Source organism: Dendrobium catenatum, unplaced genomic scaffold (genome assembly GCF_001605985.2).
Source record: "Dendrobium catenatum unplaced genomic scaffold, ASM160598v2 fragScaff_scaffold_198, whole genome shotgun sequence".
Classification (NCBI taxonomy): Eukaryota; Viridiplantae; Streptophyta; class Magnoliopsida; order Asparagales; family Orchidaceae; genus Dendrobium; species Dendrobium catenatum.
Window position 1 is genome coordinate 229941 of NW_021318660.1, and position 18273 is coordinate 248213.

At 32.7% G+C, this 18273-nt stretch overlaps 1 protein-coding gene and 1 long non-coding RNA gene across 2 annotated transcripts; one reads left to right on the forward strand and one right to left on the reverse strand.

The window, feature by feature from the left end:
* Nucleotides 1-11624: 11624 nt before the first annotated feature.
* On the reverse strand, nt 11625-13364 carry LOC110094290 (activator of 90 kDa heat shock protein ATPase homolog). Its single transcript, XM_020819488.2, has 3 exons — nt 12348-13364; nt 12186-12265; nt 11625-11995 (listed from the first exon to the last, which is right to left on the reverse strand). The coding sequence occupies exons 1-3, from the start codon at nt 13236-13238 to the stop codon at nt 11902-11904; spliced, it is 1065 nt and encodes a 354-aa protein (XP_020675147.1). The 5' UTR covers nt 13239-13364; the 3' UTR covers nt 11625-11901.
* Nucleotides 13365-15334: 1970 nt separating this feature from the next.
* On the forward strand, nt 15335-17910 carry LOC114579154. Its single transcript, XR_003700002.1, has 2 exons — nt 15335-16775; nt 17716-17910. It is a non-coding gene; the product is annotated as an uncharacterized LOC114579154 (long non-coding RNA).
* The last annotated feature ends 363 nt before the right edge of the window (nt 17911-18273 follow it).

Genomic DNA, 18273 nt, shown 5'->3' on the forward strand with positions numbered 1-18273 from the left:
ATGTAAAATAGCAATATCTGTTAAAGAAGTATAAGCACTGCTGTTTCAGAAGTATGATATCCAACAAATTTCACGCACAACACCACCAAAACATTTGGATATATCGAAACTCAACCTAAAAGGTTGCAAAATTCTGGAGAATGGAGTTATTCAACCTGATAATTCACCATGCGAGTAATCTATTATGGTGGGGAAAAGTAAAATGGCAGCCAAATAATACATATCAACTACCACGCTCTCAACAAAATAATCATCAAGAACCATTCTTCACAATCGCATATTAACCTGGATGAATTGAAACTTCTAACCATTTTAAACAAACTAGATCTCAACTATAGTAAGCATTAAGTGCGCACTAACAAGATGCATACATGGAAGACTATTTTCAACTTTCAACTACCAAGAAAAAATTGCAGAGTCGTTGGTAATCTCATTCAAATATTGCTAATATTAAAGACCAAACAGAAATCCAAAAATAAAATGATTGTCATTGCACCAATGCCAACTTCGAAGTAGAACTTATTTTGTTACATTTGAGTGAGAATGCCTCAAAAGAGAGGGAAAGAAGTTGAAGTCAATAAAATATAGGCTTTAAAAATTTCAGAAGATTGGAGATAATGTTACCCAATGGAAATTATCACCATACATGGATAAGTATGCAAGATTAAACATGGAGGTTTTAAAGCTCTTTGAAACTTTCATGCTTACAAGAAATCATATTGTTAAATTACTTGAAATGGGAACAACCTTTAGAACTAACCACCCAAGGTTTAAAATTGCGTAATTAAGCCTCGAGGCGGTTTTCGTCCGTGAGGCGAGGCTTAAGCCTCGAGGCGGTCTGAGGCGTAAGCCTCACGGACACAGAATTGCGTAAATGAAAAATTAAGGGTTTTAGCAGGAAAATAATAGCAATATTGTATCTTACAATAAAAACATCTAAATGATATATGAAAATAGTGTTAAGTAAGAAAGTAGATGCAATAAAATCATGTCCCAAAGTACAAAATCACAAAATATTAGTTTAACAAAACTCCCAAAATACAAAAAATATATAAAATGCAATCATATCCCATCACTAAATGGGTCTTCAAGTGAATCTTCTTCTCCAATTGTATCTATGAATGCCATGTCATCATCATCTTCAATATGACTCACTTTTCTCTTCCCTGTTCAATTGGTTTTAGCATTCTTCATGATAGGCGTGCAAGATGTTTGGTAGAATGCCATTGGGAGAGAATGGTGATATTTTGGTTTGAAATGAAATTTTATATTAATCACAACTCATGAATCTTATGGTTGGTACTTTGTTTGTGATAAATGTTGGTGAATCTTAAGCAAGATTTTGTTAATACGTTTCAATTAAATGTGCACATGAACTTTTCGTAAGTAAGTGTAGGTGCGATGTACTAGTTGCTATGTTCACTTCAAGTACCTTTCCAAAACCCTTCGTCGTGTGCATATTTTGTGGTGGTCATTATTGAGTTTGCTACAATACACATTGAGTTGTCTTGTTTTGGAATGAATAATTGATATATGAGCTTTACTTTTAATCCATGTCATATGATTTAGAAGTTTATGTATAAATGGTGACAATGCATAAAGTGATTTTATAACTCGATTCATAAGGTTTTATAAAAGGTTGGAGAAAGTTAAAACAAAAAAAGTGCATAACTATTCCAAACCTACACTCCTACATGATTTATATTTTAGTTTGTATTTGTAGCGGAAGCATGGATTGTTTAAAGCTAAAAGAATGGTATTTTAGCATTGTGTAAATGTTCAAACAAGTGCAGAATTTAAGAATTTCATGGCTGTTTTACATGAGAGTTCCTATGGCATTTGAGTGGATCTCTCCTTGTTTCTTTGTGAAAATTGCTACAGCTTTTATGAGACTTTTTCTCACTGGTTTTGTGAAAAAAAATGCAGAATTTTCATACCCTTTTAGCTCCAAGCTGATTTGGGAGTGCCTATATGCAGTTTTTCATTATTTCTTGTGTTCTTAGTTGATTGGGAACAAGATGCATACAATTTTTACTATTTTTAACTGTCTAAATGGATTTGGGAATGAGTAGCATGCAGATTTTCATTGTTTTCATGTGCCGAATTGTGTTGGAAGCGAGGTATATGCAGATTTTTGTTATTTCGATATCCCAAACTATTTTGGTAACAATATACATGTAGTTTTTTCATAGTTTTTAACTTCCGGATCGTCGTAGGAATGATATAAGTGCAGTTTTTCATTGTTTTAAGCTTCCGAATTGTTGTGAGATTGATATAAGTGCAGTTTTTCATTGTTTTAAGCTTCTGAATTGTTGTGAGAATGATATAAGTGCAATTTTTCATTGTTTTAAGCTTTTGAACTGTTGTGGGAATGAGATATATGCAGTTTTTTCATTTTTTTAGAGCTTCCGAGTTGTTTTGAGAGTAAGTTATGTATAAGTCTCTCGCTGCTTTTGCGTTCCAAGCTGTGTCAAAGTGAGTATTTGTTGAAAAGCAATCATAAATTTCTTAGTTATGTGAATTACATTATTAGAAGCATGTTTAGCTATAAAGGTTCATGGATAATGAAATATCGTCTATGCTTTCTTCTTTATTTGATTAAGTTTTGCATAAAAAATGATGTTAGCAATTGTGTTGGATAATTCTTACATATCTTTTGTTTCAAATATAGACTTTGCATGGAATCGATTTAACACTAATTAAATGGTTAAAGGTAAAGTCTACGAGTTCTATTGCAAATATTTCACATATTTCATGTCTTGACTTAGAGAATATATAGTTAAAAATGCAAACTTGTTTGCTTTATGTTAAAAATGTTATAAGTCATTTAGATAAATGCATGAGTGTTAGGCTCTAATTTTAATATATGTTGTCTCATGTTGGAGAAGTTTTATATTTTGCTTTATATTGAGAAATTGTATGATTCATTTTATATTAAAGATGCTTTGGAGGGTTTTAGGAAATGCTTGATATTAAAAGAGTTTTGTGAATGTATTTATGGTTAAAAGTTTTGCGAATTATTTTACATCGAGAGGCTTTATCGAAAGTTTTGTGAGTGTTTTATGATAAGGGCCCTACAATGAGAGGTTTTATAAAACCTTCTCGTTGGAAAGCTTTAGGTTTTTCTACCCCACTCCAAATGAAAGGAGAGGCACTTGATTATGGGATGTTGGGCAGGATTTTGTGTCAAAGGGGGATTTTGGTAGATGATTTTTGTAGGGTCTTGTGTAGTGCTTTATTTAGAAGTTTTCATAGGGTGTTTTGAGACTTCTAATTTGGTGATTTGCTTAGTGTAGAAAGGTCTCTTAGTAGCCTTTTTAGAGCAAGCTAATGATTAGTATACAAGTTGTCTTCCTATCGATTCACATTAGTTTATAAAAAATGAATTTTGGGTTTTGAAGTTTTAGGAGTTTTGTATTGGAGGTCTTTAATGTCTTTTGGAGCAAGACAATACCCTGATCATTTGAACTCTCCCTTTAGTGTTAGTTTCTAAAATATGAAATTTTAGATAGACATAAAATCAAAGAGAGTCTAGTTTTAAGTTTGGTCTTGGAAGTTTGTTTTCCTTAGTTGCTTAGGGCTCCGTTTGTGGGGTGTTGTAGGTAGATGTCTCAATCATATCAAGTGCCTCATTTGGATTGTGGGAATAATAAAGGGCATTGAATGTTGCTTTAGGATACACTTAAATTTAAAGAGGTGTGTCCAAAACAACAATGCCTACATCTCTTTTATATACGATTTTCATTCTTCTTCTTTTTGTTGCTTTTAGTTGTCTTTTACTTCACCGTTAGCTTTCTTTGTTGTTTCTTTCGTGCTTTGGCACTACGCATTTGCAAAAATGAGGAGAACTCGAAACACAAGTAGCTCAACAAGTAACAAAAATGTACGTTCTTTTTCTTTTCTGCATTTTCATGCTTTCATATTATTATTTACTTTTAGAACTGTTCTGATATATGTCTTTTCTATGTCTTGCAAGGTGAGCTTTGGGAAAGCAATAGATAAGGAGCATTGGAGCATTTGGAGGAGCTAGGACAATCGGATCCGAGCATCAGTCGCCCCCTATTCATTCCGGTAGGGGCGCTACGGGCGGAACTACCGGGTCATAGCCCCCGGTGCTGTAAGTTTTCTTAAAAACTTAGAAAACCTTTAGGGGCCTAGATGATTGTACTCCTCCCACCCTTAGGACCTTGTAGAAACTTCAATTATATTTAGGATTGCTTTTACTTTTTTTTTCTAGATCCCTAAAACCTTGTGACATTCGTATAGAAGTCTTAGGAATTAGAAAACAACATCACTTTTGATCCTACAACACTAGTGACATCTATGGACAAAAATTAAGGACTGAGTCTTAGAAAATATAGACTTAGGGTGCATGTTCCCTATATGATAGAAATATTAAAACAAAAACCTAGTGACACGCTTTCCTAGATTTGGATTTTTGTTTTCTTAATTCATTAATAATCAATCAATCAATCTTAATCTAATTCTTAAAAAATCTATTAAAACACTTAACTCTTAATTAAGTTATTATTAACATTTGTAATTATTAAATTGTAAATCTAAAATATAAACCTAAATCAAGTTTAACTAATTTAATAATCAACTCCCAACCAACCTAAAATTTAAAAGATGTAGATTTAATTAGGAGATTGAATTATAAGTTAAAATTCATTAGGATGAAATACTTCTAAAATATTAAACTTTAGAGATTGGTTAGTTGATTTTAGAGATTATTCTAAAGTTTTGATATTTTAGAAGTATTTTATCCTAATGAATTTTAATTTATAATTCAATCTCCTAATTAAATCTACATATTTTAAATTTTAGGTTGGTTGGGAGTTGATTATTAAATTAGTTAAACTTGATTTAGATTTATGTTTTAGATTTACAATTTAATAATTACAAATGTTAATAATAACTTAATTAAGAGTTAAGTGTTTTAATAGATTTTTTAAGAATTAGATTAAGATTGATTGTTTTAGATTTTTTAGGGTGCATGTTCCCTATATGATAGAAATATTAAAACAAAAACCTAGTGACACGCTTTCCTAGATTTGGATTTTTGTTTTCTTAATTCATTAATAATCAACCAATCAATCTTAATCTAATTCTTAAAAAATCTATTAAAACACTTAACTCTTAATTAAGTTATTATTAACATTTGTAATTATTAAATTGTAAATCTAAAACATAAATCTAAATCAAGTTTAACTAATTTAATAATCAACTCCCAACCAACCTAAAATTTAAAAGATGTAGATTTAATTAGGAGATTGAATTATAAGTTAAAATTCATTAGGATGAAATACTTCCATAGAAAAGACATGTATCAGAGCAGTTCTATAAATAAATAATAATATGAAAGCATGAAAATGCAGAAAAGAAAAAGAACGTATATTTTTGTTACTTGTTGAGCTACTTGTGTTTTAGGTTCTTCTCATTTTTGCAAGTGCGTAGTCTCAAAGCACGAAAGAAACAACAAAGAAAGCTAACGGTGAAGTAAAAGACAACTAAAAGCAACAAAAAGAAGAAGAATGAAAATCGTATATAAAAGAGATGTAGGCATTGTTGTTTTGGACACACCTCTTTAAATTTAAGTGTATTCTAAAGCAACATTCAATGCCCTTTATTATTCCCATAATTCAAATGAGGCACTTGATATGATTGAGACATCTACCTACAACACCCCACAAACGGAGCCCTAAGCAACTAAGGAAAACAAACTTCCAAGACCAAACTTAAAACTAGACTCTCTTTGGTTTTATGTCTATTTAAAATTATATATTTTAGAAACTAACACTAAAGGGAGAGTTCAAATGATCAGGGTATTGTCTTGCTCCAAAAGACATTAAAGACCTCTAACACAAAGCTCCTAAAGCTTAAAAACCCAAAATTCATCTTTTATAAATTAATGTGAATCGATAGGAAGACAACTAATCATTAGCTTGCTCTAAAAAAGCTACTAAGGGACCCTTCTACACTAAGCAAATTACCAAATTAGAAGTCTCAAAACACCCTATGAAAACTTTTAAATAAAACACTACACAAGACCTTACAAAAATCATTTACCAAAATTTCCCTTTGACACAAAATCCTACCCAACAACCCATAATCAAGTGTCTCTCCTTTCATTTGGAGTGGGGTAGAAAAACCTAAAGCTTTCCAACGAGAAGGTTTTATAAAAACCCCTTATTGTAGAGCCCTTATCATAAAACATTCACAAAACTTTCGGTAAAGCCTTTCGATGTAAAACGATTCGCAAAACTTTTAACCATAAATACATTCACAAAACTCTTTTAATACCAAGCATTTCCTAAAACCCTCCAAAGCATCTTTAATATAAAACGAATCATACAATTTCTCAATATAAAACAAAATATAAAACTTCTCCAACATGAGACAACATATATTAAAATTAGAGTCTAACACTTATGCATTTCTCTAAATGACTTATAACATTTTTAACATAAAACAAACAGGTTTGCATTTTTAACTATATATTCTCTAAGTCAAGACATGAAATATGTGAAATATTTGCAATAGTACTCATAGACTTTACCTTTAACCATTTAATTAGTGTTAAATTGATTACATGCAAAGTCTATATTTGAAACAAAAGATATGTAAGAATTATCCAACATAATTGCTAACATCATTTTTTATGCAAAACTTAATCAAATAAAGAAGAAAGCATAGCGATATTTTATTATCCATGAACCTTTATAGCTAAACATGCTTCTAATAATGTAATTCACATAACTAAAAAATTTATGATTGCTTTTCAACAAATACTCACTTTGACACAGCTTGGAATGCAAAAACAGCGAGAGATTTATACATAACTTACTTTTAAAACAACTCGGAAGCTTGAAAAAATGAAAAAATTGCATGTATCTCATTCCCACAACAATTCAAAAGCTTAAAACAATGAAAAACTGCACTTATATCATTCACACAACAATTCAGAAGCTTAAAACAATGAAAAACTACACTTATATCATTCCTACGACGATCCAGAAGTTAAAAACTATGAAAAAATTGCATGTATATTGTTACCAAAATAGTTTGGGATATCGAAATAGCAAAAATCTGCATATACCTCGCTTCCAACACAATTCGGCACATGAAAACAATGAAAATCTGCATGCTACTCATTCCCAAATCCATTTAGACAGTTAAAAACAGTAAAAGCTGTATGCATCTTGTTCCCAATCAACTTAGAACACAAGAAATAATGAAAAACTGCATATAGGCCACTCCCAAATCAGCTTGGAGCTAAAAGGGCATGAAAATTCTGCATTTTTTTTCACAAAACCAGTGAGAAAAAGTCTCATAAAAGCTGTAGCAATTTTCACAAAGAAACAAGGAGAGATCCACTCAAATGCCATAGGAACTCTCATGTAAAACAGCCATGAAATTCTTAAATTCTGCACTTGTTTGAATATTTACACAATGCTAAAATACCATTCTCTTAGCTTTAAACAATCCATGCTTCCGCTACAAATACAAACTAAAATATAAATCATGTAGGAGTGTAGGTTTGGAATAGTTATGCACTTTTTTGTTTTAACTTTCTCCAACCATTTATAAAACCTCATGAATCGAGTTATAAAATCACTTTATGCATTGTCACCATTTATACATAAACTTCTAAATCATATGACATGGATTAAAAGTAAAGCTCATATATCAATTATTCATTCCAAAACAAGACAACTCAATGTGTATTGTAGCAAACTCAATAATGACCACCACAAAATATGCACACGACGAAGGGTTTTGGAAAGGTACTTGAAGTGAACATAGCAACTAGTACTTCGCACATACACTTACTTACGAAAAGTTCATGTGCACATTTAATTGAAACGTATCAACAAAATCTTGCTTAAGATTCACCAACATTTATCACAAACAAAGTACCAACCGTAAGATTCATGAGTTGTGATTAACATAAAATTTCATTTCAAATCAAAATATCACCATTCTCTCCCAATGACAATATACCAAACATCTTGCATGCCTATTATGAAGAATTCTAAAACCACCCACTTGGAGCAAAAGGAAACTATCACAAGACATGGGCCAAAGGAAATATTTTACATTAGCTGGAAAGGTAGATTATCAATCAAAGCTAAATGATACACTAGGGAAGCTAGGCAAACGACTTTCCCTTATTATCGCATTGCCAACAACAACTTCTTCATTTTTCTATTATTTTTGCTGGTTTTATTTGCAGCCATGGTGATGATCACCGAAAGAAAAAAAAAAAGTATTTGCTATTTTCTCGATCGAGATAATCTATAGACAATAAGAGAACTTTAAGCAAAGAAGATTGATCGCTAGACTGATCTTACTCTTCTTAAAAATACTACAACTAGAATTAGTATTTCTATGAAAATATTTTTCAGCAATAGTAGAAGGTCTAAATTTCAGCCAAAACTATAACAGGAGTCTGCACTAGAATATGTTTACATATCTAAATTCAAATTTGAGCTAACCAAAATAAAGCTAAAATTTAATTTGAGCATGAAACCATACCTACACCTAAATCTCATTATAATCTAAATCTGTTTTTAAAACATAGAAGCTTGCAGATTCTTAGGACAACAACTCTAAATTCAAATTCAACGCTAAATTTTAAACACGCTGTTTCATGCTCCTCCAGGTTATGAGATTTTCTCTCAAACATATTCTTTCCACTAACAATCCCGCATAATTTGCATTAATATACCTTTCAATTTATAAAATATTCCACTTTTATAGGGAATTCATTTACCAATATTTGATTTAAAATATTTAGTGATTCAATAAATAGCTTGCAGGTGAGACTTTTTAAATTTGTGTATGAATTGATTTATGAGACAAACTGCAAATACAAAGTCTGGAAGTTTGCAGCCAATCTCCAATAATTTTCTCACACGAGGACACTTCTCTTTTAGCCAAATAATTTCAAAGACTTTTGAAGCTAATCACACTTGGAATTATTCTATATAATAGTTGAGACTGCTTTTCTTCAATATCTTTTTGACACTTTCTTCTGAAAGAGAAAAGTTTTGATGACTTTCAAAAGATAGAAAATTTTCTTGTCTAACACTTCATTTTGTTCGGGAGGGTCAGCATAAGCTAATTAATAGAAGATAAATTCTTTCTAGTTGAAAAATAATACTGTAAAATTAAAATAATCATGAGCATTATTAATCCAAAATACTTTAATATTAGCATTAAGTTATTTTTACATAATGACAATAAAAAATGAGAGAATAATATTGACATCATATATTTATTTGATAAAATATACACATGTTATCCAAAGTGCAATCACCAATAAAGATGATAAATCATGTAGTTTCAAAAATGTTGGGAATTTCGAAAGGTCCCAAAATGCCAGAGTGAACTAGAAAAATAGTGAAATATTGCAAATATTTTTTAGAATAAACAAGAAGATAATATTTGACAATTTTATAAATCTTACAATGAAAATCTTTTCATATTTACATTCAAACAAAAAAGAAGAAAACATGCATTACAGAGTTTTGAAAGAGTGATGTCTTAACCTATAATGATGTTCTTAAATGACTGATGTATTGAAGATGAAAAATGACAAGTGAATTTTGTGTTAAAAGAAGATATAGCTCGTTATTATTTTTTCTACCTTGCACAACCATCTTCCAAAAGTGAGGTCCTTAAATACGCAATGATTAGTTAAAAAAAGTAACCTTTAAGTTGTGGTCTTCAATGATTTTATAAATTAACTAAAGATTTCCTACAATACGAGAAATATGCAATATATTCCTAAAGGTAAATATGAAAGAAATTTTAATATTTTCTTTACTTGCAAAATTTATTATAAAACCATCAGCCATTTTTATTTTTCTAATGTTAGGATTTAGGATAGGGTTAAAAAATTTAAAAAAAGGTTGCCATAAGGCCAATGGCTTATGAATCTTAAATTCAAGTGTGACAAAAATTATTTTAAAGAAATAAAAACAACGAGTCATAAACAAAAGTTAGAATTCATATCATTTTGAGCTAGAGAGCATAGCTCTGATAATTTTTCTAGATAATTGAAAAAAATCTTGAATTTATCAATTTCTCCTGTACTGAGCATTTCTAATTCCGCAAGACAGACTCCTACCGTTTTTAATAACCTTTATTTTCGCCTTAGCTTGAGATCTTTCCGTGAAATTTCCAGCATTGTTCTTTGATGTATCATTTCTTGTAGTATTTGCACCAAAAATTACCTTTTAAAGAAATCTTTTGTCCTTCATTACAGAAATACTCTATAACAGTAAATCCCTCGTATTAGGATTTGATGGCTTTCATGGCAGATGTTTTGGAGACCAAAACATCTGCAATTACCGTCCTTCATCTTCAACTCGTATGAGGAAAAAAAATCTCATTTAATGATAATAGATTTTCTCTTCTTAAGATTTGAATACAAACTTAGTTTAGGTTATTATCAAGTCATACAAGATACTCAAACACGCTTTTTTATTTTACAAATTACTTGAGAATTTTTGCATCATAATAGCATATCATCTTGAGATCTTGGTAATAATCTAATTCAAACCAATATTTATGTACGTAATATATTAAAATCTTAATTTTGATCTAATAAAAGAGGAAAACATCCTCTATTTATGAGTGCATTTGTTTTACGGCATTCCAATTTTCTTTTGCAATAGAGATATGGCACCTATCTATTTCAAGCATCATGTATTCCACAACCATCTCATGATTATGCAATCCATTTCATCCCAAAATATAAAGTTTAGATTCCTCAACTAATCCAAAAGATGATGGATCTTTTCCTTTTTCAAAAAATTGGGACCACCTAATAACTTTTCTTTTTCAAACGATATGAATCTTATATCCCATAGAGTTCTCCCTTAATCTGATTTTCACAATTCATGATAGTTGACTTCTTAGAAGGAATGTCAAAAAATCATACATAAAGAAGAGAATGATGAATCTTGATAAGAAGAAAAGATAAAAAAGATTGAAAGAAGAAAACCAAAATCATAATTTTTTAACATATGAACATAGGTCTTTACATCATTTGATTTCCATCGTGCTCTTAATGTTTTTTAAATTACACAATAGTTATCAGGATACAAAGAAATTCACATGCATCGTGCTCTTAATGTTTTTTAAATTACACAATAGTTATCAGAATACAAAGAAATTCACATTCATGTTGCATGAATTTTCTCACCTCATGTTTGATTAAGATGCCCTACATCACTAATCATTAAACATTAATTTTATCTACCATCGTGCTCTTAATGTTTTTTAAATTACACAATAGTTATCAGAATACAAAGAAATTCACATTCATGTTGCATGAATTTTCTCACCTCATGTTTGATTAAGATGCCCTACATCACTAATCATTAAACATTAATTTTATCTACAGTAGTTTTGATACATTTTTAACCCTTTGTACAAATTAAAATCACAAAAGCATGACATGTTCATAATAATAACAAACTTCATCATGTTAGTACTATTTAAAACTAATGCAATAGATAATTGGTCCCATGTTAATCATATGAACATTAGAGGAAACCCATTTTCACAATTTCAGAAAATAACTAGACAGAAAATTGATAAGAAAAACATCATGAGCATAAAAGCCAACATATAACATTTGATAAAACGTACATCACCTTAGTTAATAAAAGGTAAAAAGTTTAATCAAGATATCTATCATTTTAAAAGAGTTTAGTTTCATCTCACAGTTTCTAAAGAAGGGGAGAAAATTGCCACACTAACCAACTTAAGGAAGTAATAGTTCAGATATTAAGCCTAGTACATTTCATGAATTATCTCAATGTAATAACTACCGGTACTTAATAAATCCAAGCATCCAAGAAAGAAAACAGTTTTTTTGAAGATAACTTAAATTCCAAAGCCAAAGAGAGCCCTTATCTTGTGAAATATCAGCTCTCTCCATCCCCTCTCTGTGTTCTCTATCACTGTAGAATTCCCAAACCTGTAGAGAAAAAAATAATGATCTGATTTGAACTTTAAATCAAGGAACTAAATTGCAATGTGATAATATCAATTAAGGAATAAAACGTATTTACAAACAAAACCAAACAAATAAGAAAGATACATAAGCTGCAGTGAACAAAATTGGGCATCTATGCCAGCAAAAGTTGCAGAAAACAAATAAAGCTCACCTATCCTCTTCAGGAACCCCGGTCTGAATTAGCTTTACAATTGCAACACCGGGCTCTGGCTCATCAAAATCAAGCCTTACCTGCGTTAGGAAATGAATTAATCTTAGAACCTAAATATAATAGGACACGCCATTCTTCAAATCAACAGCTATATCTCCTCACCGATGAATATATCCCCTCAACCCAGCTACTGAATCTCCATTTCTGCACTATTAGTTTCCCTTCCTGCAACTCCTCATTTATTCCAGTGATCGACCCATCAAAGAGACTGAACTGACCTCCCACGTCCTTGCTGATTCTAGCATTGCTCTGCGTGAAGCCTTTCCACCTATTCTCGTCCATCAATATCTCATAAATGTCCCTCGCCCTGCAGCTAAACCTCTCAGTCAGCTTAATTGTCTTGAATCCCTCCTTTTCCTTCTTCTGCTTCTTTACAGCAATATCAGCTGCATCCCTGTTCGCTGTCACTGCGACGGAAGCTTTCTCCTGCGGCTTCGCAGAAGATGAAGGAGCCTTTTTCTCTTCAAGCTCGTCCTTGGCCGGGCCACCGTTCGACATAGACTGCACGTATGACCGAATCCTTTCCAGAACGACTGGATTTCCCTTGGCAATGAAGGCATCTTTGATCCGGCGACCTACAGGCCCATCGTCATCACGGACAACGACTCGGAGCTCAGGATCTTCGCCGGCGTTCTCGTCAGCAAGGTAAGGTACCTCGACGGATCCAGTGAAACGAATAAGTGGCTCGGCGTCAGCTGAATCGCTGCGTGCCTCCGCTTCGAAAGAGAGGGAAATGGAGAGCTCGTAGCCAGGTATGACCTTGCCCTTCCGAACGTTGACATAGGCCTCTCCATCAAGTTTGTCCAAAGTCTTGGTCCGAATGAAGATGCCACCATCTCCGTCGAGGATGGTGAGGTCGGAGAGGAGGGAAGATAAGAGCGAGCGGGACCATTCGAGGCAATCGCGCTCCGCCCAGTGCCAATTATGGACATTTGTGCCGTCCGCGCGCTCAGAAACGATCCATCGCTTGTCGCCCTCGCCATACTTCGCCATTGGTGTTAGGGTTTCAGTAAGATTTGAACGATGCACCTATGGTGTTCGAGTTCGCCTACAAAGCTGGAGTCGCCTGGGGAGCGGGGATGAATAAAAATAGCAGGGGACTTCTGGATGCTTCGAATTAGAAATGTTGGAATATGTTTGGTCTACTTGGAAATAGTTGGAATATTTATATGATATTTGCCTAATTACATAAACATATCTAACCTATAGATGGGTGGGTTAAACTTAAGGTTTTATGCAAATGAGTGTAGAAATGAATATTTGAATACTCACTCATACAACTTTTATGTTTGTTTTTATTACTAAGTGCTAAAAAAAGTTATGAAAATAGAGATTAATATTTATGAAGATTTAGTACAAACAAATGAAACATGGTTATATGAGATATTAGAATTTTTATGTGAAAATTAAAAAAGAAAAAAAGAAAAAAATGATAAGATATATACCATTTGAAATGATTCGACTAATGTTTGTCACTAATTATAAATGAAGTCTTTTCTCATAATTGGAAAAATAATTCATAAAATATATTATATATAAATTATATGAAATGAATTGCGAGGTGGAGGTTAGAAATGCTTTGTAACATGAGAGCTATTTTCAAGAGATTATATGCTATATGTTTGATCATTCTTTTTTGAGAAGGGAATGTCATAACCAAGAAGTCCATCATAAATCTTAGTGTTGACATTAGGAGTAAGAGTTAATATTGATGATGTAAATAGGTCTTACAAATGATGGTGTTCATTGACAATATTGGAGACAAAAAGCAACCATGATAGCCAACTTTAATGTAATTGGGCATTGGTGGTTGAAGTCTGTCACGACCCGACCCGACGGGGACGGATCCCGCCCGAGCCGGACCGCGACAAAACCTTCTTATCCAGGATCTGGCTTTGGAATTTGGTTTCGGAACTGAATCTTCCAAATATTTAAACTCAACAGACACACAACCACAGAGCTACTATTTATCATCAATCACAGACTTTCTCTCTCCTCGGCTGATATTTTCGTTTTTAATGATTTTCTCTCTCCTCAAAATGACTTGAAATCAGCTTTATAATCTTCAGATCGGCCCGGCCGATCGCCAAATCGTCCCGGGACGATCAGACCATCTTGGATCTTCCTGTACGGTTCCTAGAACTATTCTCAGGCCGATATTTTCTACAGTGCCAATCGGCCTCGACGATGTCCTCAATCGGCCTGGACGATGTGTACAGAAAATCACCTGGAGCAAAATTGGACACATTCTGGAGCAGATTTACAACTGATCGTCCCAGGACGATCCAGATCGTCCTGGACGATCCTGAAGCAGATTTTTGATATTACAAAGTCAAGGGACAACGGAAGGAGGATAATAATCAAATAATGATGATTGAAATATCGTAATCAAGTGATTGTAGTTGGAGAACTACATGTAACACCTAATGCAATGATGCTCTAAATTGGTCTAGATCCAGTCGGGTAAGTTCTATATGTTTGAAATTTTGGATTTTCTTCCTACACATGTGTATGAATGTTTTGTATGTGTGAATGTATGAATTATGTTCTGGAGCATACACCAAGTGTCTGTGTGTATGAAATATGACTTGTATAATTTTCCATTTGGAGTGTCGTGGGGTTGGGGTTGGGGTTGGCACCGCTCTGACATTGTGCACTCTATATCTTGTAGGATAGGGCTGTCAAAAATTGACACGACACGATAACACAACCCAAACTCGATTTGAAAATTTTGGGTTAGGGTCAACCGGTTTAAAAACCTGGCCAAGTTCGAATCTACAATTCTAACCTGTTGGAAAGTCTGGGTCTTGTTCGGGTTAAACCGAGACCCTGATAATGACCCACGCAGTCTAATTAGGGTGTGTATGGGTGCTTTTGCGATTTAGTACTCTCACCCACTATTCATTTCTCATTTTGGGCAAATTATTACGTCAGGTCACCCAACAGAGAGATGTGTTCGGTCTCTCTCTGTCTACAGTAACCTGCGCTTTACTGTAGCACTGCTACAGTAAAGCGCAGGTTACTGTAGACAGAGAGAGACCGAACGCATCTCTGCGTTCGGTCACCTGACGCAATAATTTGCCCTCATTTTGACGCTTCTACGACTCTCAGCTCTCCTCCCTCTCATTCTCTTGCTTCGTCTAGGGTTTCCTCTTCTCCTCGGTTCTCCAGTATCCCCCAACACAAAACTCTCCTCGATTCTCCAGTATTTGTTGCTTAGTCAAGCTTAGTTTTGACTCTAGCGTTCATAACATGCACATCTCCCCATCCTCAAAAAGAACACTTACACCATTGTTTGAATCTCATTTCTTTTTTTCTATTTTCCCTTATAAAAGCTTCAGCTTTGAGCATCTATGGGTATCAAAATTTTTTGAAGGATTTAGATTTCGTAATCTCGATTTGTTCCTTTCGAAGGAATGTTTTGCTTAAGGTTTTTTCATTTGTTGTTGTTCTTGTCGAATTTTGTCTTGGTTAGTCGGTTTGTTCATTCCAGATGAAGCTTGTCTTGGACTGCTCAATTTTTATTTTTGCGTTGAAGAATTTAGGTTAGTTGTTGTCTGCCAAAGTTGCAATCAAATTATTTACTTGTTAAGGTTGTTGTCTGCACTATGCAGTGGAAGTATTAATATACCATTATGATTTCTAGTTTATGATTTAGGCGTGCACTGATGGTTTGCTGAAATAAATTGATTTGTTAATTGATTCATAGTTTGTATTTCATAATAATTGTTGTAAATTGTTTCTCTTTCATATGCGATAAATTGATAATTGCTGTAAACTATTTTAATTTTATAATTTATAGTTTGGAAATCGACTGTTTGTAAACCTGTTGTAAGTTATCCAAATCTTTCATTCTTTGGTATTGTTGCTTCAGACCCGGGTTGGCGGATTATGACGGGTTGACATGGGTTCGAAGTGGGTTGGGTTTGGGTTTGATAAAGTGACCTGTTTGGTCGGGTCAAATAGTGTCGGGTTAGATTCTGTTTGGACCCAAACCCAACCTGAAACCCGATTTTGACATCCCTATTGTAGGAAAAAAAAAAAGGGGATCTCTAGGGGCGCTATCTATTGTCCCTAGCATTAGATCATAGTCAGATAAAATAATGACCGACTCGTTCTAAGCTCACGTGACCTCAATCAAATAGCATTCAACAAAATAAGCTTCATATCTACCTGATTCCTTAAGAGCCTGAATTAAGGTTTCACAGAGGGCTTTTGACATTAGAAAAGTGTCATATATGCTAAGTTGAGCAGGAATTTTTTTGTATGTGAGACAAAATATTGTAGTCATTTAAGGTCTAAGGGAGCATTGTGGCACTAGGTCTTTGAACGCTACAATTATAACATCAAATATTTTATAAATATTCAAATATACTCATTTTCCATTTTGCCAAAATTTCTTTCCACCTTAAGCAGCCAGCTAAAGAGTGGAGGTGGAGAATTTCTAGAGAGAAAGAGAGAGAGACTTTTTCGAGCTGCTTCGAGTTGATTTCGTCTGTTGGGACAGCATAGAAAATTATTCAAGTCAAGGTAGGTTACGTTTTGCCGATATATATTTTTAATAATTTTGAGTTTTATTATTTTTTTTCTTACATTTTAATTAAAATTTTAACACAAAACAACATATATCTACTCACTAGGTAAATTTTTTACTATGTAACTTTTGGTATGTCTTAGTTGTTAATATTAAGCTCATTTTAATATTTTAATTATAAATTTTCACCGGGTAGTTTTGCAAAACCTCTTTTCAATGATTTGGGAAAAAATTTATATGCCTATTTATAGTATTGTTGTACAATAAAGCTCTAAAATGTAGCTATGAGCAATTTGTGGTAATATAGTAATTCATTTTAAAAATGTTAAATTTTATGTGACTTTCATCCAAATGCCTAACTACTTGATTGTTAGTAAGATACTCTTTAAAACCTTATGATGACTCTGACATTGTATACTATATTTGAAAAAATATTTATTTATGTGTTTATATTCTTGAAATGTGTGATTTGGATGAATTTTGAATTTGGAGTTCTGACATGAGCTATAGGGAGTCATAAGGGCAAAAAATTTTTGAATATACGTGGTGCTATGCATTTTGGAGTCATAAGGGTATGTTATCTTATATGCTATCACATGGAGTCATAAAAGTTTAAATTATGAATTCTGATATCTATTGAGAGGTATATTATGTTTGTTTTGAGATATGAATATGAAGTGATTACTATTATGTTTCTTTATTGTTCTTCATCTATATTATTCTGCCATTTTAATTGATGCGTTAGAGATATTGTTTACTACTTTGTGGATATTTGTTTATTTAGAATAATCTATTTGGAACCTTGTATAAATGAATTTATCTTACCTTACTATTTTTGTTTTTTTATTGGTTATAATAATTATTAAAAACTTAGGTAGGTTGAATGTGACTTATTGAGTTGTGATTGCTCATACTTTCTTTGTGTATCTGCTTTAGGTCAAGATAAGGGGAAGCGACATGCTGAGTAGATAAGGGTTGCATGGTCCAAGTCAGAGTATGTATAAGTATGTTAGATTTTTGATAGTCATGGATTTTTCTTTCTAATCTGTACTGTCTGTGTCATGCCATATTTATATAAAATTATTTTGATTATAAACATTTCTGAGATGAATGAAAAATTTTTTATGATGATTATCCATCTATTTAATTAAAAACTTAGTGGCTATGTAGTCTATAAATGATTATCTATAGTTCTCTCTAATTAGTTCTTGAAAATTCCATTTTATCACCATCTGATGTGATATGATCGATTCTGTTTGTTGGTTATATCAGCTCGAGTTGTGACACTATAATTGGACAACGATGGTAGGAGGATCATTTTTTAGTGACTATGGTCAATGGATCATAGTTGGGTAACTGTGGTTGGAGGATTATGTTCAAGCAATAGTGGTTGAGAGATTATAATCATGTGATGATGATCAGAGAATTATAGTCGGATGATGATGGTTGAAGGATTATAATTAGACAACGGTGGTTAGAGGACCCTAATCGGGT